Source organism: Lactuca sativa, chromosome 8 (assembly GCF_002870075.4).
Source record: "Lactuca sativa cultivar Salinas chromosome 8, Lsat_Salinas_v11, whole genome shotgun sequence".
Taxonomy (NCBI): Eukaryota; Viridiplantae; Streptophyta; class Magnoliopsida; order Asterales; family Asteraceae; genus Lactuca; species Lactuca sativa.
Window position 1 is genome coordinate 3,401,972 of NC_056630.2, and position 23,790 is coordinate 3,425,761.

Consider the following 23,790-nt stretch of genomic DNA (forward strand, 5'->3'; position numbering starts at 1 on the left):
TGGGAGATTTGTCTTCTCGCGACATGGTGTTTTGTTTGTCACGACATGGTGGTGACACATCACCACGACACTGTGGTTAAATGAATTCGCAGCACGACACTAAAATGTGCATAAAACCCTAAGTTTCATTCCTTAGGTCTTATATAAGGAACATGGGGGTCAGGGTTTCGTCTACCCTCGACCTCTATCATCCCCATAAGTATCCCTTCCAACCGTAACTCACTTATATCCGTTTTTAGAGCTTCGTTTGGTGTTTCTGGCCCTTTGAAGGAAGAAATAAGGAATTGTGGAGCAAGAGATCAGCAAGAAAACATCATCCCAACCTCTTTGAGCATCTCCTGAAACTTTATAAGTTTCCAAGACTTTATATTTGTGGTTACTTCTTTATAGATCTAGGATATGAGGATAGTTTTTCTTGTTGGGAAGATTTTGAGTGAATGGTTTCAATAAAGTTTGCAATTTTATTGATCAATGAAGTCCCTTATGTATTATATATCTCATATCTACATTTCTAGTTTGTATTGATGCCATGCATGGGTATTGACCCCATTTCTCATCATTTTGACATATATTGGAGTGTGACATGCATACCTATAAATCAAGGATTTTTATGGATCATTTAAGCGATAAAAAAGATTTCTGGAAAGTATGATTGTTAGGCTTAACGGATTAAGAGCTTAACCCATTAAGTTGTTTTGGCCAATTTCTACAGCGTAGTGTGTACTCGCCACAACGCGATGGCGGGTTTCATCCATGACCAGTTGGCTGATCGTTGACTTTGTCCTTTTGATTTTTGACTCGGCTGACTTGTGGTCAATTGAGTGGTTTTAGATGGTAGACTAAGGTTTGACCTCTTATTGATGTTTAGGTGGCATGTAGGACCAGTCTTTACATCTTTTGGGAGTTGTGGTGTTAGTTTACTCTGACTAAGAGGTGAGTCTTCTCACTATACCATGTAGGACATTTGATGATAGTTGTCTTTGTGACTCTTTCATAGACTGTATGAAAGACCATGATTTGGCTCCTGACAGTTGTATGAAAGACCAAGATTTGGTCCCTGACACTTGTATGAAAGACCAGAATATGGCCCATGACACAAAGTAATTGTTAGACTATGATTTGGCCCACGACTTTCACTTGGGGTTGAAATAAATTCGTTACTTTATGTATGGTTGTATGTGGTATATTGGGGAACTCACTAAACTTTGTGTTTACAGTTTTATGTTTAAATTGTTTAAGATTTTCTTATATCGAAGAAAAGGTGCAAATTGATTGTATCGCATTCATTGAAGATTTTTACGCACTAAATAACTCTTATGACTATACTCTGATAAATGTTTTGAATTAAATGGTTTTACTAGATCTTAGAAGTTGTAGTTGGAACAAATGTTTTTAAATTTTAAATGAAAATTTTAGTTTAAAATTTGGGGCGTTACAGAGCGTAGACCGGATGATGCTCAGTGGACGTTTATGCTTATAACTTTTAGCACAAATGCATATGATTGGAGTAACATGGCTGATACATCCATTTACCCAGCGTGGTTTGAGTGAGATACAATATAATTATGTTTCGTTGACATTACCTACGTAATAGTCATTTATAATATAATGTTATTTGATGATTACTTAATTCCAATATCTTGTGCAACTTTACATCCAATATACCGAATGTTCACTGATTTTTGGGTGTTTTGAATTTTAAGACATTCAAAATGACTGTATATGATAGTCATTAGGCGAACGGTTATATTTTTAAAAAATACATTTTGGTTTACAACTATGTGAACCCATATCTACAAACTCCAAGTAGATATCAAGTATTGAGAGAGACCCTATTAAATCCAACCTTAATTATCTTATTCGATTTGAGATTCACGTTAACCAAGTTCGAGTTTTTTTTTTTACACCCCTTAGGTGCATAAAGTTACCTTTCATGGTAACTATTATTACATTGAAAGACTAAAATCACCAAAAAAAAATATTTAAATTTAGACCATCAGTATAAATGCAAATTTTTTAGACAGTAACCATAGAAAATATAAACCAATGACTATTTTTGCAATTTTATATGTTAAATAGGTGATTTGTGATCCATTTTCGATTCTTTTAGTGTTAATTCCGTTACCTATCACCGTTAACTAATGTTATCCTGACCCAAATTTACAGGGTGCTTTCCGTAAATACTCGGAAATGCCTGACGATAAAACTGCTCCGGTGCATTATCCTCTCTATGTAAAACCCTCAGCCCTACTCGGAGACGAGGCAGTGCACCATCGTTCGTGATCGCAGTCGCCCATCAATCAACCGTTGTTGCCGCTGAAGAAGACATTCAGCTGGTGAATTTCGTTAATTGGTTCGCAGTACTCCATCACTTGTCAATTTGTTTTTAGTTATATTTTAAGTATGAGTAGCTCTGCCTAGGAAATTTTCGTGTTTGTTTATGTTTTAGTTGTCTCGCCTTTGTTCAACGTTTGAATGGGTTACTCAACGAGCAAATATAATCGATGGAAGCAATAATCGAAAAAAGTTTTGTTAAATGCTAAAGCGTCCATCTATTTGCCTATTTGGGTGTCTTTGAACTTTCATACTTCATATTTTAGCTCATTTTGAGAAAAAAGATATGAGCTATGAGCCCTAAAATGTTTGTTACATTCTACGTTGTAGCAGTTACTGAATTCAATAGTCATTGCAGTCTGCAAAATTTATTAAAATAACAACACTTTGTGCAAAACAAAGTTGCAATGTAGTTCTTTAGTCGGAATTGAATCTAATTGATCTTCCAATACTGTAGCTTCTAATGTGTCTATGCAAATGAATATGGGGTAGGTTAATGTGATCTTCTCTAGCTTTTGTTACTTACTTACTCCTAATGTGAACTTGGAACATACATTGTTGTTTTTTGTATAGGTCTGGACCAAGGTCTCCCAATATGATTTTAAATGGTCACTCCCTATATGGGGGGCAGTGGACGAACTACAAGGCATGTAAGACCAAACCATTGAAGTCAATGTCTGAATGTGTTCTGCATCCATATACACTCTCAATTTCTAGGGTTAGAAGTTCTTTGAGATCTCATCAGGCGACAGGATTTTTCTGTTTGCAAGGTTTGTGCGTTCTCAAGCTACTTTAATTTGTCTTTAAAGTTTGAATGAGTGCCTCCATGTTTGTTATATCAGACTAATTAGATCATATTGAGAGTTCCCAGATTAATAGTCACTTGCGGAATCAGGCTAAGAATTATCAAGAACACACAAATACAATACCCAATGAATTAGTGTTGAACAGGGCCCTAATGCTTGATTATCACAGAGAGTTTACTAGACAGATTTACATTGAGTGCTTGTAATGAGAATATGTACAAGATGTATGTAAATAAGAGCTCACAATTTATAGGACGTGTCAGCCATGTTGGTTAAGCCCTAACAAATAAGAAAGTGACATGTGTACTATACAGTTACATTTCATGAAAACTTTTAGAGTTTGGTGTTCCAGAGACATCATCTTCAGAGTTGCATTTTCCAGATTCCTTCAAAAGACCCTGGAATCAATCTCTCTTTGGAAGTCTTCTTCTTCTGGAAAACTGTACTTCTGGAAAGAGTTGGACATTTTCAACATTCTTCAGATTTAATGCATGATTGCTTTATGATCTTACGCATATTCTGTTAGATGTGATCTTCAAGATGACCTTATTTAAACTGATTATGGCACAGACATATTAGAGATGGTGTTTTATTCACAAAGAAAATTGGGACATTTACTTGGGAGTTGAACTCTAGGTTTCACACACAATTTGCTTCTGTTTTCTTTTTATATTTCTTTGGATGCTTGGAGTTATCATAAAGTCTCTCCTTATTTATGTTCATGATCATGTACTTTTGAGTAAAATGAAACCACAAAAGTAAAGACTCTTTCTTGTTAAGGTTAAATGTAAGAAATATCAACATAGCATCTTGCTATCATTTCATTCTACCACAACATTGTACTTCCAACATTTTTTTTTAATGAGGTGGTTTACTTGAAAAATCTACCCCAATTATAACAGTGCACTTTCAATTTTTTTTTTCTTTTCAGGACATTGTACTTCTGAAATTTTAAAAATTCTTGATATGTGAATGGAATTGTTATAATTTCAGTAGATTTTTTATAGTACAATGTTGTGACAAGGAGAAATGAAAGTAGATTGCTATAATAAACAAATGAATAAAATATGTTGCTAATTCTTGCATATAACCCTTTTGTTTTATGTTTGAAATCATGTAGTTTTAAGTAGTCTATGATACAGTTTGGATTGAATCTAGGAAACAAAGGGCTACAAATGGAAAATTAGCTTTTAAGTGGCTAGAGATTGATTCTCACTGTATAGACTCAAAAGATGATGACCAACTCCACCCAAACTTGTATATAAGCTAAACCTAAACCAACCTAACTAGGAGAGTTACCAAATTGCCCCCTCACCAAATCTTTTATTACATAACTACTACTTATTGAGTTATTACCCTTAGGGCTAACTAAGAAGTGTAACGGTCTATGTTTGAGTAATATACTGAAGCCCATAGTACCTCTGAATCATTACTTTTTTGTAAGTTTCTTTTCTTCTCCTCTAATCCTTTTTTGTCATCTTTGTAACAGCAGGAGGCAGTCCATTTGTTCATCTGTCAGCCGCATCATCTGGTGGAGATGTAAGCCACTTGACACCAACCAACTTATCTCCAAAAACAAAACCAAAAGGAAAGCGCTACTCCACCATATCTCCAAAAGCATCAAAGGACACGACACCGTTGAGCTACAAATTCCCCCCAATGGAAAAAAAACCAAAATGGTACTGGAGATCCTTAGCATGCCTGCCTTACCTAATGCCGCTCCATGAAACATGGATGTACGCAGAAACCGCGTATCACCTTCACCCTTTTCTCGAAGATTTCGAGTTCCTAACTTACCCTTTTCTGAGCGCCCTCGGGGGCCTACCGAGCTGGTTCTTGATCGCGTATTTCATAATCGCGTATCTGGCAATTGTTAGAAGAAAAGAGTGGCCCCACTTTATCCGGTTTCATGTGGTGTCGGGGATGCTGTTGGAGATTGCGCTTCAGGTGACCGGAACCATATGGCGGTGGTTGCCTACCGCCTGGTATTGGGGTAAGATCGGGATGCATTTTTGGACCGCATTCGCGTTTGCTTTCCTGTTTACGGTTTTGGAGTGTGTTCGCTGTGCTCTTGCTGGAATGTATGCTGATGTCCCCTTTGTGTCTGATGCCGCTTATATCCAAATCCCTTATGAATAAGCTAAGCTGCATGTTGTTGTTTATTATTATTACTCTCCCTCTCTCTTTTTGGTCTTTTTAGGCCGTTAATCCCGCAGATTGTGCTATGTTGCATTACATCCATCCATACATCCTTGTATCTCTTCTTTTATGTAATCCTCTTTTTTCATTTACGTGTCTTTTCTCTTTTGGATAAATGATGTTTAACAGATATTTGACAAAATGGAAGGAAAAGGTAAGGTGGAAAGCGTCTTTTTCCTATTAAGTTGCCATTTTCTATTAACTCAATAAGACACACCATATCACTTACTGGATTTAATCTTGTTTAAAATTCAATATTTTAACTAGACCATAGCTCAATGTTTGACTACTTAATCTTGTGCCCTCCCCTGTTTATTGTGACGAAATTATCCCTGTAATTATTCTCCTGGAATATGTAAATTGTGTGGGTTGACAAGGTATGTTGCTATAATGCATGCAGTAAGAAATGTATTTATATTGCTATTATGGGTAAAAAATAAAGTACATTGTCTATATTGCTAAAAAGGGTGTAAAGTTTGTTGTTTTTTTCAGCAATTTACCCAGGAAATAACATCCTGCAAATACGTTTGGAAGTTGTACAACTTTTGATTGTCGAGTCCTTTTGTATATAGTCTATAAACCAACCAATTGACCTAGGGATGAGCATATGGACCGGGGAACCGGCCGGAACCGGAACCGGAACCCGATGGAACCGGTCGGGCCGGGACCGGGACGTTATTTTTGTGGATTTTTGGAACCGGTAGGAACCGGAACCGATATAACCGGCAAAAACCGGAACCGTATGATGCTATTTTTCAAGGACCGGTTCAAACATTTGAAGACACGACAAGAACCGGTAGGAATCGGGAACCGGTAGAACCGCCGGGCCGGTTCGGTTCTTGATTTTGGCCGAAGCCGGTTCCCGGTTCCGGCCGGTTCGGTCCTTTTGCTCATCCCTAAATTGACCTATATAAAGACCATGTTGTAGGAGTTTTCACTTGATTGAAAATTCTCTAAGTTTGAATTATCATTTTGTTTGGTCTGAGTAAGTATAACTTCAAACGTGGTTAATGGTGGATTACAGTTGTTTATATGGTGATTAGAGCATCATGGTCATATATCTGTTTGGTCGCCACTAGAAAGAGCTTTAAGACGCCATCAATGTAAGATTAAATTTCTTTGTATGGTATCAAACTATCAATAGCATTATGTCATACCATATTAAGCATCCCCTATATTGAAAGATTTTGTCCCACCTTTTAGGATGAGGTTAAAATTGTGAATCTTATTTTGATATCATATCTTAGTTCAATTCAATGTACGTCAAAGGTAGAACAAGGCCATCATGTATACCATGTCTTATGTAACACACCAAAGGAATTAATATTTTTTTTATATAATGTGGTCACTCATATCAAAGATTGGTTTAACCGGTTAGAGGCCGGTCCCTTTTAACCTATTTATGAAAATAAAAAATGGGACACATTAATAGAAATGAAATTATTTACATAAAACGGCTACCAACGATGGGTTTTATTAGGCTGGACGGAATGGTGAGCGGGGAAGGCCGCGGGAAGAGTCCCGCACAGTGGAACACTGCACCGTCGGTGTGGGAAGGGTGGCGCGGGGAAAGGGTGAGGGGTTCGGTTGTCGCGTTCCCCCTTTGCTATTTCTCGAAAGAAGAAAAGATGGTTTCCGAAACTCAACCCACACCACCCCCACAACGACGCAAATGAAAACAACAAACGCGCAAGGGCGTCGCACAACCGGAAAGACAAAAGCCGACATCATGGCTTCCACAAGAAGAGCTAGTTTTGGTAAAAACTTGAGTTGACATTTCTAAGGATTCGAAGACGGGAAATGCACAACCGGGAGAGCATTTTTGGTTTCACATTTTAGAACGGTTTCAGGAGGAGCTAGAAAAAGATGACGACTACCGTACGAAACACCAACTGAATTCGAAGTTTCGAGAAATAGCAAAGGGGGTTTCAAAAATAAACGGGTTGTATAACAACCTAAAAACCCAACGAAAAAGCGGCCAAGGCGACGGGGAAATACTTCAAGAAGCTTTACAATTTTACCTTGAGGAAGTCGGAAAACCATTCAAGTGACACGATTGTTGGAAATTATTGGTTAGATGTCCTAAGTGGAAAAAATACGAACAATATTTTATTTTTGGAGTACAACAATCAAAGCGAGCGAAAACGGGCTCTAGTGGTTACACAACTTCCTTTGATGCTTGGGTCGGTCTAGATTTAAATTAGGAGGACGAACTCGAGCTAGAAGAAATTGTCTGACCGATGGGTAGGGACAAAGCAAAGAGGAAGGGAAAAAGGACTTCTTTGGGTGCATCGGATTTCAGCATGGACGTTGACGAAATGTGGAAAATAACAACGTCGTTTAATCGATATAATCTTAATTTCTCTGAACGTTTGGCGTTCGACAAAGAAAAAGAAGAAGAAAGGAAGAAGGAGCGCACGGAGAGACAATAAATGGATGATATGAAGTTCTTGATGGAAAACACCAACCATCTTTTAGGACCGACTCTTGAGCTCGTGATGAAGAAGAGGGAAAAAATTATGAAAAAAATATTTTCCATAGGTTGTTGTTGGTTTGTTTGATTTTTTGTTTGTGTGTATGTGTGTGTGTGTTTTTTTTTTTTAATTTTCTACTTTTTTAAATCGTAGGTTTATTGTAATTTTTATTTTAATTAATGAAATGCATTTTCTTTTTAATTAAAAATTTTGGTTGTTATTAATTTAAAAATTTTAAATCATAAAAATCAATTAATTTTATTTTAAAAAAAATAGTGAGAGAAGCTTCCCACCCATACCTTGGGTTTAGGTGAGGAAAAAGATAATGTGACCCACAAAAAATGAGGGGAGTTTCCCACCCACACCCTCCAGTCTAATGGATTTTACATCATTTTTACTATGGGATAAAAAAAGTTCTCAGTTGGGAGGTTTGATAATGATAAGACTGGAGGGAGTGGGAGGGAAGCTTTATTCACTTTTTGTGGACCATACCACCATTTCCTTCGCTTTCCTTTCCCTCGCCTAAAACCCAAGGAATGGGTGGGAAGGGCTTCCGTCACTATTTTTTTTAAAAAAATTTTTTAAGCAAAATTAAATTTTTTTTATGATTTATAATTTTTAAATTAATACTAAACATAATATTTTATTAAAAATAAAAAACATTTCGTTAATTAAAAAAAATTACATTAAACCTAATATTCAAATAAGTAGAAAAAACGCAAACAAAAAATCAAACAACCCACAACATATAAAACATAATTAATATCATAATTTTTAAAAAAAACAAAATATGTCACTCGGAATCATTGTCCTCGTCATCCACTTCATCGTCTTCATCATTCTCCCGAACGTCACTCTCGTCATCGAAATTTTTGCTCTTGACGAACATATCAGAGTCCTCGTCTGATTCGTCAAACACATCATCGTGAGAAAACTCTTTCGAGGGATGAATATGAGCCCTATAAATGTGCTCCACCAAATCAGCACGAGGGTGTGATGAATGTCGCGATTGTGTACTTCTCTTCTATTCGCCCTATACTCTTGTCTACCAACGACTACTCCTTCGACATTTGGCAAAACTTCATTTTCGTTGTACCGACATATCGCTCTTCCTTTGTCTTCAAGAATCATATTATGAAATATGATACATGCATACATCACGTGCTGTAACCTTTTCACTTCATATGACCTTGCCCCGATTGCTAGTACTTGCCAACATCTCTTACGTACACCAAATGTTCGCTCCACATCCTTCCTTGCTGACTCTTGCGCCTCTTTAAACTTTTTCCTTTTCGGTTCGTTAGGACATGTAAACGATTTCACAAAAACAGACAAGGGAGGATATATACCGTCAGTAAGATAGTATCCATGCTTATATGCTACCCTATTTGCTTGAAAAGGTACATCGTGCGACTTTCCAAGGTAGATGTCGTTGAATACCTGTAGATATCGTTGAATACCGGCGACTAGTTTAGCACATTGATGTCATTGTTTGCACCAGCTGGACTAAAGAATGCATGTCATATCCAAAGATCATGTGATGCGATAGCCTCTAGAACGATCATCGGCTCTTTGTGGTCGCCTCTCATGTACTAACCACGTCATGCGTTGGGGTGTAATGACCAACCCCAATGCATGCAATCGATACTACCAAGCATTCCAGGGAATCCATGCTTGCCTTCAAGCATTGTGTACAATTGGTGGATATCGTTGATAGTTGGTTTGCGCAAATATCATTGCCCGTAAACCAAACGTATCGCTTTGCAGAACTTGTACACACACTCCCACACGGTACGCTCTGACATCCTAAAATACTCGTCCCATTTGTCTGCGCCCATGCCATATGCGAACTAACGAATTGCAGCCGTGCATTTTTGAATGAGAGAGAAACCTTTTATCCGCCTCGCATCAATTGTCCATTGGAAGTATGGAAAACGACCTTCCAGATCGCCAACAAATATGTAAGAATAGTTCCTTCCTGATCTGGAACCGACGTTAAAACTTTACAACGTAGATGACGTCATCTGTAAAGTAATCTTCTATAAGACGATCGTGTCCGGCTTTGTGATTTCTACGCAACCGCGACTTTCTGGGTTTAGATCGTGCACGTGATGTTTTGCCTAGTCGGTTTTGATAGTATGCAACTGTTTTCGCCATGACGGAACCGATAAACTTAGCCTCATCTAGAGTCGTTGAATCGGATGATGAAGATGATGACATTTTGATTAATATTTTTTGGAGAGAATTATAAGGTATGGATTAAAAAAATGACTGGATGTTGTGGTATTTATAGTTTACTAAAAAGGATATATATATATATATATATATATATATATATATATATATATATATATATATATATATATATATATATATATTAACGGCTATATAGCCGTTTGAAGCAAAAAAAAAAACAAAATAAAAAAATAATGGACTAATAACATGAAGAGTGAGAACCTGACATCCCTACCCCACCCCCTTTCCCGCACCCCTCCTCGCATACCGTTCTGTCCGGCCTAATACAAAGGTTTTTTCTTGAACGTGATTTGTCTTATTTTTTGATGTTTCTTTATTAACCACTTAGTTCCCCAATCATAGTAACCTCTTAAGTACCTGATATATTTAGCAAGGTCCTATCCCATGTGCACCACAATATTCTAATTTTCGTTACTTTCATTTTTTTAAACAACCTGCTAACCCAAGATTGATGCTTGTAAAAGTCAAATCCATACCAACTCTATTTTGGAATGTTTCATAATCATGACTAGGCCACCTTGATGGTGGTTTTGTGATCTTCATATTCTACCAGCATTCGAATCCATATCTCATAGATGACACCAAAGAGCCAGGGCTGACCCTAAGGGTGTGCGGGGTGTGCAGCCGCACAGGGCCCTGGAAAAAATAGGGTCTGATTTTTGGTTAAATTATATAGTTAATATGTGTATATATATTAGTTTACGCAACATTCTAGAAATGTAACTTGTGGTTCAGTTGGCAAGAAGTGACGTTGTATCTTGTTTCATTCAAGGCCACCGGGGTTCGATTCTAGGCATGGTTAATATTATAAAAGCCCTAAATTTTTAACGCGTAATTGGAAAAAGCCCTGATATTTTTTTTATTATTGCTGTGGCCACAACTTTCTCACAAAATTATCACTCTAGCCCACTTAACGAGTTTCATGGTTAAGTTGGTTAACTTTTTTGCAAAATTAGTCATAAAAAGTTCAAATTTAGTCCCAGAGGTTTGAAAATAATTACACCACATGATTTTTTAACTTTATTTTTCATTTTTTGTATACTTTATTTATTTTCGTTTTTTATAAATATATGTACATTTTTTATTTTCTTTATATATATATATATATATATATATATATATATATATATATATATATATATATATACTTCATTTATTTTCATTTTTTAACTTTGTTTTTCAACAATTTTTTTAACCTTTTTACCTTTTGTTTTCTATTTTTAGTGTATATATAGATTATATTAGAGTTTTTTTAGGTTTTTTCATATTTATTTGTGTATTATATTATATTATATTATTTTTTCTATTTTTTTGTTATTTATGGTTTTTCTAATATTTTTTCTAAGGTTTTTTCGTATTACAATTTTTGTTTTCTATTTTTTTCCCTATTTGAGTTGTTTATGGTTTTTCTAATGTTTTTATTTATTTTGATTCAAGTAAACGAACTTGAATTCAATATAAATTACTATAACAAGTTTTTTTTTAATAAAGATCGACTATTATTATTTATTTTTTGTTTTTTTAGTCTATTATCAAATTGATAAATATTATCTTGAATTTAATCTATTGATATCACATATAGAAATATGATTTAATTTGCAAGTTATATAACACATTGAAACACTAATTCTTAGTAAACAAACTATTTTTTTTTAATTTTCATTTTTTCGTAACATAAGTATAATAGCACTAAAGAAAAAAAAGAAAATAAATTGGACCGAAATTGCAAATATAAACATAACTACTTTATTTACTTGAATAAAAATAAAAAAACAATTACAAAACTATAAATTATCAAAATTGTAATATACTCTAATATATTAATACATTTTATATTTTTTGAAAAATGTCAATAAAAAGATAAAAATTAAAAAAAAAAACAAAAAAAACAAATAATTGGAAAACAAATAAGAAAAAAAATAAAAAAATAAAAAGGTGAAAAAAATAAAATATAATACGAAAAGAAATATGAAAAAACCTAAAAAAAACTCTAATATACTCTATATATACACTAAAAAATAGAAAAAAAAGGGTAAAAATGTTAAAAAAAATTATTGAAAAATAAAATTAAAAAATGAAAATAAATAAAGTATATATAAAAGAAAATAAAAAATGTACATATATTTATAAAAAAACCGAAAATAAATAAAGTATACAAAAAACGAAAATTAAAGTTAAAAAACCATGTGGTGTAATTTTTTTCAAACCTCATGGACTAAATTTGAACTTTTTAGGACTAATTTTGCAAAAAAGTTAACAAACTTAACCATGAAACTCGTTAAGTGGGCTAGAGTGATAATTCTGCGATAAAGTTGTGGCCACAACAATAATAAAAAAAATATCAAGACTTTTTCCAATTACACGTTAAAAATTTAGGGCTTTTATAATATTAACCCTTCTAGCCACCACCTTACTTTGTTGACGTTTTGTTAAAGTTAGTATTGCCTTTGATTTCTTGAAGCAATATCGCCTTTAAATACTTAAATTCATTTTTGCCTTTTTTTTTTTGTCCTTAAATTAATTAGATTTTTTTCCCTAAATATACGTTACCCATCCGATTGACTATAATTTATAAGGCTCTAAAGTAATTTAGCCATTAAACAATCAAATTAGACGGTTTTTTTTTAAAAAAAAATTAGTTCCCATTCTTTTTAATTGTCGTCACCCACATCAATTAATTTTTTTTTGGAACGACAAATAAATATATATATATATATATATATATATATATATATATATATATATATATATATATATATATATATATATATATTCTGTCTGTGATTGAACCTAAGACCTCCTAGTTAGTAGTTAGATTAGAACCACCATATTAGCCAAGTGGGTTAGTCCCAACTTGTCATAACAATTAACTGACATCACCACCTAAGTATTTTATTCCATTAAAAAATTACAATTAAATGTTTTGAGTCTATTAGTCTAATTAAATTAATAGCGATTATTTATTTCTTTCTATTAACAATTCATGCGTTATGAATGTTGGTATAACTATGTAAGATAATCTATTGCACCATCATTTTTTTTAATAATAATATTGACAACTTAATATTAATTTTATATATATATATATATATATATATATATATATATATATATATATATATATATATATATATATATATATATAAAATACATAGGGGCCCAATTATTTTGCACATCGGGCCCTCAAAATCAACGGACCGGCCCTGCAAAGAGCTTTTAATTCGATGATATAAAGTGTTGTTATTCTTCTTTAAAATCGATGAATAAAATCCATCTAAGATGAAATTTGGAATAGTTTAGAAGTTAAAATTTTCATTTCATAAATAAAAATAGGCTAAATTTCATATATATATATATATATATATATATATATATATATATATATATATATATATATATATATATATATATATATATATATATATATATATATATATATCCTTGTAAATTTTTAATATTACTTTAATATCCTTGTAAATGTTTAAATTACGTACATATCCTTTTAAATCTATAAAATTAACATTTATATCAAAACTTATATTTCAATTATGATTATATCAATTTAATATTAAAAACATTATTTAAAAATCAAACTTTCATATGATATTACTAAAATACCATTTCTTTGTCTCTTTGTATATGATTCTTAAACTCCATTGAGGCTCTGCTTTTTCTTTTAGATTCATCATCGATACACATACAAAGATGTGTATGTACGTGTTTTGCTTGTTACCATTCAGAGTTAAACGCACCATAAATCTAATTTAACTTTCTTCTTATTTAGTTTTCTCTTAATTAATAAATTAAATATCAACTCCTACTTACGTTAACTTATTATCTAAATACCAAATTCTATTTCTTTTCGAATTTCTTCAATTCTGAAAATTACATAAAATTTATATAAATTATATTTTTCTTTTTAATAAACGGGAATTGATATTTAATTTACTAAGAGAAAACTATAAGAAAAAGAAAGTCAATTAGATTTGATATTTGTGTGTCAAATGGGCTTTTATGCATTTTTGGGTTTTTGATGTTAGATAAGGATCATCAAATGACATACATAAACAAATCTCTTATGTTTGTATAAGGATGAAGCGAAAAAAGCGAATAAATGGAGTTTCAGAAATGTGTTGATGGAGTTTCAGAAATATATACACAGGGATTTCGTGAGGCATAAAAAGGATAGTTTAGTAATATTACGTGATAGTTTGATATTTAGATAAGTTTTTAATATTAAATTGATTTAATCTTAATTAAAATATGAGTTTAGATATAGACGTAAATTTTATAGTTTTACATGGACGTATATGTAATTTTAATATTTGTAAGGATATTGACGTAATATTAAAAATTTATATGATAGATGGCATTAATGATTTTGTCGGTTTGAGTAATATGCAAGTAATATGAAGATGATAATTAATTAGTTGAGGGATAGTCACTTTAATCCCACCCAAAAACGTTAAGTATTTTGGAGTAAGGACCAATATGCAAGACGATTGATAGTTGAGGGACAATTTATGATATATCTTTTAAAGCTGTCAAAACAAGTGACGAAAGCTTCCATCTCCTCGGTGTCTCGCAATTGAACTTCTCGGCGGCCCACGCGCGCGCACACATTTTTTCTCTTTTCCATGGAAACGATGATACTATCTATGATATGATCCCGTGAAGAAAATTGCTAGACATGCGGCAGCAATCGAAGAACAACAACGATTATCTCTCTCCCCTCCCCTGCTGCTTTCTTTACACGATCTCTGATACTTCATACATCTTCGCCAGTCCGATCGTCATATCGGGAAAATCATGAATAGGCGTACATCTTTCGCTCTGTTCCTCCTCTGCCTTTTAGTTTTCCTTGCTGCATCTCGCGTTTCAGCTAAGGTATTGTTATTGTGATTTGTGAGCTGGGAGCGTATGCTTTCTTCAAATGTGTTTTTTTTGGTACTTTGTGTTCAAGCGTTGATCTGACTATGGTTTGGACTTCATCAGGACCTTTTTGTTGACAATGATAACGGAGAGGCAACTGGATCCACTATAGATCTGGGCCGGCGTAGTAAAGTTAGTACTCTCTCTTTCGTTTTCTTTTCTTCTATTCTATTTGTTATTGGGAAATTGGGAAATGTAGTGGAAGTGCGGATAATTTGTGTTTTTGTCTATGGGTTTTGTGCTAGTTGAGGTTTTAGGTTATCCTTTAGATCGTTTAATCATGTGAAGAGAAGCTAAAGTTCATTATAGTTTTTGTAGAAATATAATTACCCAAAAAAACACAAGTAGTTTTTGGAGTTGAGTTTTGTTAACGAAATTACATATAAAGAGTAAACAAATGAATGGATTTAAACATAATTAAATCAGTTACTTGCTCTGTAGCTAGGTCCTCCATCTTCTACTTCTTCACTGTCATTAGTTTTCCACTTGTTTTCTACTTCTATGAGCAATCACTCTGTTAACTTGTTCATGATTCATTTCATCCTTCCCTATAAAAAGGTGCAACTTTGATTTGACACATAGAGTCTTTGACGAAAGATCAAATGCTGAAATATCCCTTAATAACACAAAGTTGAGCAAAACATATCATATGGACCACAATCAAGGAGAAATCTATGAAGATGACATCTAATAAAGGCTGTACTCAATTTGGATAGATTGTACTCAAATGCTAAAATACCACTTAAAAAAATATACACATATATTTCTGTTGTACAGGTGGTTGTGGACACACTAAAAAACAATGTGATAGGTGGTGACAAGATTGATCCAAAGGCTGTGGCTGTACTGAATTTGGATTCTGGTCTTGGTGTTTTTGATGCATTTTTTGCTAGTTTGTCAATGATCCTTGTCAGTGAGGTTTGTGCTCTTTCCTCCATCTTTTCCTTTTTTTTTTTTTTTTTTTTTCCAATTCCCATATACCTGTATTAGTTTTGTGGTTTATGTTGAGTGAGTAATTAGTTGCTTAAATTTTAAAAAGATTTGTTTTTAGGATACAAAACCAATGTCCCATTTTATGTTGTAGATTGGAGATGAGACTTTTATAATAGCAGCTCTCATGGCAATGCGTCATCCAAAGTCAATTGTCCTCTCTGGTGCACTCAGTGCTCTATTTGTGATGACGGTATGCTGTCTTTTTTCTTTCAGTATTCTTCTTACTAATGTTTTTTTTTTGTTTAAAAGAAGGAAAATGCACTGAGATTCTGTTTTTGTATTTATTTATTTGTTTATTATATAGATACTTTCAACGGGGCTTGGTAGGATTGTTCCAAACCTGATATCCAGGAAGCATACAAACAGTGCTGCCACAGGCATGCCTCTAATCTGCTGTGTTTTTGTTTAGATATTTGATTATCTGTATTTGATAAACAGTAATATTTTTAACAACTTTTAGTTTAGTTAACACTTAGGTGATGTTTCTTTTAGACTTGATTAGCTTTATGGATTAAGCATTTAGTTTTGTCAAACTTTGCATGGCTGTTTCTTTTTTACTTAATCTGGATAGAATGACTTAATGGGTAAAAGTGATGAACATTGTGAATTAATTTTGTTGGTAGTTAAAGGGTAAAATCATCATTTAGTCGCATTCAGACAGTTTATTTAGTACAGAAAAGAACAGACTTTATGTATACAACACTTTTTCAGACATAAATCTAATTTTTTATTCTTATGATGCAGTTCTTTATGCCTTTTTTGGGTTGCGGTTGCTTTATATTGCTTGGAGATCAAATTCAAAAGCATCCCAGAAGAAGGAGATGGAAGAAGTATGTTTTTTTTTTGTTGCTCAAAACAACATAAAGTAGTCATCCAATGAAACCTATTTTAATGCTTCTAAAATTTTAAAAAAGGTGGAGGAGAAACTGGAGTCTGGACAAGGGAAAACAAGTGTCCGGCGATTCTTTTCTAGGTTCTGTACTCCTATATTCTTAGAGGTATGTATGTATATATGTATGTTTACTTCCAGTGTACTAAATCTGCTCCTCTCTCTCTCTCTCTCTCTCATATGTTAACTTATTATTTGGACTGATTTTTTCTTATGTGGTTACACTTGCAGTCATTTATTTTGACATTTTTAGCGGAATGGGGTGATCGGAGCCAAATAGCCACAATAGCTGTAACATTTTCTTTCTTCTCTTTGTATATATATATATATATATATATATATATATATATATATATATATATATATATATATATATATATATATATATATATATATATATATATATATGAAAAAAAGAAACAACATCCATAGGCATAATATTCGGTTGTTGTGGATTAATTGTAAATTATGTTTTTTTTTTGTGCAGCTAGCAACACATAAAAATGCAGTAGGGGTTGCAGTGGGGGCCATAATAGGGCACACGATCTGTACATCGGTTGCAGTGATTGGTGGAAGCATGCTGGCCTCCAAAATCTCACAACGCACGGTTGCAACAGTTGGTGGTTTGTTATTCCTTGGCTTTTCTTTGTCATCCTACTTCTATCCTCCTTTATAAGTTGTAACCATAGGCCATAAATCATATATAATCCATTATTTAGGACCAGTTTAATTATGTGATGTTTGTTCAATGTATCGTTGATATCATCTTCCAGAAACTCTTAACTACATATATATACAGTTTTACTTCTTTTCTTTTTTGCTTCTTGTAGTTGTATGTAAACTTTATGTCGTGTTCCTATGGATATTCAATAGTACCAAAGCTTTTATTTGTAATATAACTCGATGATGAGTTAAATGTCAAGTAGTTTAAAGCCCTGTTTCTTCTTTTCTTCATTACATGTTCATGTTGGATAAATGATGTTACTTTGTTTGGAGAGAGTGTTGTAACTATAAACAAATAGTGTTTTCTATTTTGCACTGAATGAATGACAGTAAACGGTCTAACCTCTATTCGTCAGTTTTGCAACGATTAGTACTGTGATAAGCCTCCACTCCTTCATGTTTGTTTACACTCATAAGAAGAAGAAGCCCAAATCAACCCATTTACCCACAGGGGACAGTCCCTGGGTAATTCTGTCCTTTTAGTGAGGGAAAGAAACACTGGTAGTGGGGAGGGAATGTTTAACTTCTTCATCCAAGTCTTTTGTCCTTTTCTTTAGTATTTATAGTTGGAGGTTTATGTTGAATTTGTAATTGCTTATGCAAAAAAAACTACCTGAGATCTTTCATTTCGTTTCTATGAGAATCATTGCAGTTCATCTCTTTTTGGTTCTTATTTGAATTTAGATTTCAGTTTAGATAACAACACATTAGCGTGAGCGTTTGTATCATATTCAATGGTCGGACCGAATGAACTTAATGATTATATGGAATGTGTAATTTTTTTTTTTTTTTGGAATAATTTGGAATATTACTGGTAGACCATTAGCATTTTACTGTGCACGTAATAATGTTGTTTAAAGTCTTGGATAATTCATGGACAAACAACCTTTTATAATTTATTGAATAACATCTTGAACTCATTATGTTTCAAACAAACTTTGCTATGCTGCAAAGTTCGTATTTTCTTGTTGGGTTCATATTCCTTAACCTATGCTAATTGCTTACAAATAGATACCAATAAAGATATATTTTTATTTTAATGATTACTTATTCTTTTGAAAGATTAATGGTGGTTGTCGAGACCAACAAATAAACCATGGAAATTGCACACTAGATAGTGTATAATGAATGACAAATGGATCGAATCCATGGATAAAATCTCTTTGCAAAAAAGCTCGAAAAACAACAATAAAAATAAAAATGAGGGTTTAATCTTTTTGATTGTTCTAAGAAAACTAACTTATACTAAAACTTGGAAACTACATTCCAACAAGAAAAAGAGTTTGATTTAAAACAATGAGAGAAAGATGGTTGACTTTGGCTTTCATCACACAAATATTTAGTTAATTATCATTAGATAGTATGGTGCAACGCTCATGTGTAACACCGTAAATTTTCGAACAAAATTTTCATTTTAAAAATCACATAATTTTCATAACACATTTCACAAAACCCCCATTTATTTAATTTACAAAAACAACCCCATAATTGTTTGATTTATAATCCAGGATCCTCAAAACATAACTCTTTCTCTGGTGTGTACAATCGAGCCGACGCCTTCCCGCGATCCTGAGAAGAACCTGAAACACATATCACATAACACGGTAAACACGAAGCTTGTGAGTTCCCCAAAATACCACATACAACACATTTGCCACTCGAGGCTATAACTCTGTAGGACCCTCCGGTCGATGTGTCTCAGTGGGAACCTCCGGTCCCACAACTCAGGTGGACCATCTGGTCCCTCAACTCAACAACTCAATATAATACACATTAAGCATATCACATAACAAATAATAGGATATCTCAATACATAGCACATACACATAATACCCTTTGGCCACACATAAATTACCACTCAAGGTAAGTACACCTCGGATGATGAACAACCCCTATAAATGTTGCTGCTACGCACCGACCTCTAACTCTGAGCCAAAACCACAATTAACCCATTTAGAAACTAAGTCCAGAATCTCACTCATTAGGTCTAAAGGAAGACCACTAACCAGCCCATTAATAGCCTAAAACTCATTGGGCCCACCAAGGCCTAATAATAAATGGGCTCACCCGAGGCCCACTCTCAAAACTAAATGGCAAGCCCAACTCAAGGTCCCAAGGCAAAATTATAATATTACTCTTCTCATAGTCTCTAATCCACAAGCCCAAAGATTCAGGCCCAACCCTCACGGCCCATGATAAGATCCACCCCAAAAGCCCACAGTGAAGTTATGCGAGGCGTACCTCTCTTGGTATGCTCAGCGTACTCACACATGCATGAAACTGATCGAGGACACCAACCCAGTATGCGGGGGCGTACTGGAACTTACGCTAGGTGTACACCCAGTTTTGCTTTAGTTCATTCTCTTGGTCTTAACCCGTTAAGACCTTAACTCATTTCACAGATCCGGACTTGCTATCATCTCTTACTCTATAAAGTTAGTGACTTTAAGCCTTTGCATGGCTGATAAGGTCACAAGCACATAAGACTCTTATTCTCTTAACTCAAAATGCTCAAATCTCATGCATGGGTTGATTCTCACATTAAAGGCCTCATTTTTATGGATCCTCTCCACTAGAAACACTTAAAAGGACATATATTAAGCTTTGGAGTGCAACAACTCATAAAGCCTCAAGCTTTGGGACCAAAAGCCCTAAAATGGACCATATCATGCACAAAACAAAAAGGATGGGAAAGCTTTGAGCTTTATACCTCCAAATGATGCTCCAACCACAGAAAAGCTCAGATCCAAAGCCTGGACTCCAACTCTATTCTCTTCCATGCTCTTTCTTCACTCCAAAAATCCCACAATAACACTTATAAGCTCACAATGGTCACACATAAGCTCAAGAACGAGGATTAGGGTTTAGGAAGGTTTATTGACTGAGGATGGTGGCCAGGAATGAGGCCATCTCATTCTTTATATAGGGACACTCTTCTCAATTAGGGTTTTCTTCTGTGCCTAGTACGCCCAGCGTACTAGGTGGCTTAGCTTAATAGTCACGCGCATGAGTACGCTAAGCGTACACACACGTATGCCCAACGTACTCCGCTATCATCATTTTCAACTAAAGGACTTATCTTTCCAAATCATCAAACTGTCATCGCTTCCTCGATATAACCCCAATTCCCATGAACCTCAAACCCACGGATAGGTGACGAGATGCCCTAAGCTCCTAGCAACTCGTCACAACCCCGAGACTCCCTCATGCTCGGTTTGCAGCCCATGAACCCTAATCATGGACGATCTGAAACAGGATGTTACATCATGACTTAGTTTAATTTGGTTATAATGATCTAAAATCTTAAATCATCTAGACTTTTCTGAGTTACTAAATAGCTAAAGAAGCTCATAGCATATTCTTTTAGTTAAAATTATAATTCCCATGAAACATGTAATTAATGAAAGTTAATTAGCATTAAGATTTAAAAGTCATCAAATCCAAGAGGAGTCAAAATGCTTTCACTCTATGTTAGAGAAAATACTTGTATGATTGTGTGAAATAAAAACAAACACAAAAACCATTTGCTGTTTGTTAATTTGAAGATCCATTACGTAATCAAGAAACTTGCCAACTAATCATTAAACATACATCTAAACTAATCATTAATTTGATGTTAACTTGATTAAAAAAAAGAATCATATGGATTAAAAAGATGTTGAAATGAAAAATACTTTATAAACATCACTACAAGTTCATAATAATCTTCAAACAACTGATAATCCTTGGATTATACAAAAATCACCAAGATTAGTTTAACATAACATGGCTAAACTTAAGAAGAAAAAAAAGAGTTGAATGTACCAAACATTAACCCAAAATGAAAGATGAAATATGTGTTCTTCAAGCCTTCAAGTGTTCTTCAAATCTTCAAAATTCTCTAAAGAAAAGAGCTCCAAAGTCTAATCCAAGAATATGCATATGAATCTCACCAACCTTCCTTATATAAATGCCAAATGTAGAAAGACAAATATGTCCATGATAGCTTATGCAGGCCGCGTAAGTTGTAATATAAAATCTGTGCAGACTGCACACAAGTAGTCTAATACCTTTGACTTGCATGAAATGTCATTTTCACTAAGATCTTTCTTGTCTCTTCTTCTTTTCTTGTCCAACTTTGCTTAGATTTGAATTTTGGTCCATATACCTACCAAAACTAGCCCAAATAACTTCTTCTCCAATAATTACCAAGCCTAATTTGCTCTAATCTTCAAGTCCAATTAATTTTGCAATCCCCGATCATCTCCGCTTCACGATAGTCTTTTAAAATCTGAAATTAATCACGAAGACTAGAAAGTACCCGATGTAGACAAAAAAAAAAAAAGAAAAATATGCATGATTATTAACTAAATTGAAATGAAATATGCTAAAATAAACTATAAAAAAGATGTACATAAAGTCTTTTCTCTTCTTTTATTTTTTATTGCCTTCCTTTCGTCAATTGACAGTATTATATATATATATATATATATATATATATATATATATATATATATATATATATATATATATATAATTTGATATGATTTAGGGCTCAATAAAATTTGAACCTATCAATCAATATTCATATAATTATATTATATCTATTGGATTGGATATTGTTCTTGATCGTTCATGTTTGGATGATTGGAGAGACAATTTTGATATTCATGATGGGTTACGAGCCTAATCAAAGACCAAATCGGGACAACGGAAGCAACAATATTTTCTGATCTATAGACTCGTAACAACCAGATATAGCACAAACAATCTATGCAACTTTATGGGCTTAATAGAACAAATCATACCTTCGTGTTTTCTTTGACTTCTTAGATCTCGCCAATTGATCGAACTTAAGAACCCAACATAGAGTTCTTCTATTATGATCATAACCAAGATGCAAAACACTAACAAATCTAAAAGCTAACTCAAGAACCAACAAGAACAAAACTCGATTAAATGAATCTTGCAGCAACCACAACGTGGCAAACAATGGACCATGACATGGCAACGAGCTCCAACTTTTCTAGGTTTTTTTTCTTACGGTTTCCAAACTTTGGAGGTGAAAGACTATTTTCTTATGTACCAAAAATCGAATTTTGATCCCTTTATAGGTAGATGATTTGAAAGCATATAGATTATTACAAAATATATTTGGAAGTATCTAGGCTTTTGGTAATTATCTACGAATCAAATTTTTCTAAAATATTCCATATTCTTTATGATTTTCTAATTATAATTAACAAAACAAGTCCCTAAAATAAATATCTTTTAAGTTCTGCTTTATTTTGCTCCTGCGTGTAACTCAAAATGACACTTTATTTGTAACGTCCCAAAAATAATGACATAAAATTTTCGTTTTTAGATTACTAAATCATTGATATATATATATATATATATATATATATATATATATATATATATATATATATATATATGTGGGTTCAATTGAGAAAATAAAAAAGGTTGAGAATGGGGGAATCATTCTCAACCACTTATTTTATCTAAGCATAAAAAGACGCGGTGACAAACTTGTAAATATGATAACAACCTTCAATCTCAAATATGTATATGTAGAGAATTAGATTACAGTTCAAACTCATTCATCGTTCATCATCCAAATTTCTTCTCCAACTTTCAACAATCATCCAGATTTCTTCAATTAAACCATCATCAACATCATCCAGTGCTAATCAATCATCGATCTTCGTCAATAATCAACACGATTCAACCGTTAACAACAAAAATTCATTTTTGGTTCTTTTAATTCAACCTTCAATTGTGCTTGAATACGATCAGATCTTCAACATCTATGATTAATTATACTCCTAGCGTTATTAGATCAACATCATCGATAATCAACAAAAATCCACTTCATATTATTCATTCAACATCGATTATCAAATAAAACTTCAAATTTGAGGTTAGAAAAAGATCAAATCGTTTTTTTTTGAAAAATTTCATATAATTCTCTATCAATCTACTCTTTTGTAAGATTTAAATAGTTAAAATATCATGTTTTTAACATTTTAAAAAAAAGTTAAATTGTATGCACTCCAACTGTTTGATGAAATGCATAAACTAAATTACCACGTTATATTCATATATGAATATGTTTTCTCAGTATATGATTATTAAAACAAAAAAACAAATATGCAAGTCTGTATATTATTCATATGTGAATAACATATAAAAATTATATATA

General features: G+C 33.3%; 2 protein-coding genes across 4 annotated transcripts; both read left to right on the top strand.

The window, feature by feature from the left end:
- The first annotated feature begins 2,180 nt into the window (after positions 1–2,180).
- LOC111920965 (protein TIC 20-I, chloroplastic) lies at positions 2,181–5,427 on the top strand. Of its 3 annotated transcripts, none has more exons than XM_023916538.3 (3): positions 2,181–2,336; positions 2,908–3,104; positions 4,630–5,427. In XM_023916538.3, exons 2-3 carry the CDS (start codon positions 2,930–2,932, stop codon positions 5,277–5,279), a joined length of 825 nt encoding a protein of 274 aa, XP_023772306.1. In that variant the 5' UTR covers positions 2,181–2,336; positions 2,908–2,929; the 3' UTR covers positions 5,280–5,427. The 3 variants fall into 3 exon arrangements, with proteins under 3 accessions (XP_023772306.1, XP_023772305.1, XP_023772307.1); XM_023916537.3 differs by having other exon boundaries at positions 2,196–2,353; XM_023916539.3 differs by having other exon boundaries at positions 2,196–2,353; positions 4,633–5,427.
- Positions 5,428–14,630: 9,203 nt separating this feature from the next.
- On the top strand, positions 14,631–17,696 carry LOC111920966 (GDT1-like protein 4). The gene is made up of 9 exons (XM_023916541.3): positions 14,631–14,956; positions 15,065–15,133; positions 15,779–15,919; positions 16,086–16,184; positions 16,299–16,371; positions 16,739–16,824; positions 16,909–16,992; positions 17,115–17,174; positions 17,371–17,696. The coding sequence occupies exons 1-9, from the start codon at positions 14,879–14,881 to the stop codon at positions 17,557–17,559; spliced, it is 879 nt and encodes a 292-aa protein (XP_023772309.2). The 5' UTR covers positions 14,631–14,878; the 3' UTR covers positions 17,560–17,696.
- The last annotated feature ends 6,094 nt before the right edge of the window (positions 17,697–23,790 follow it).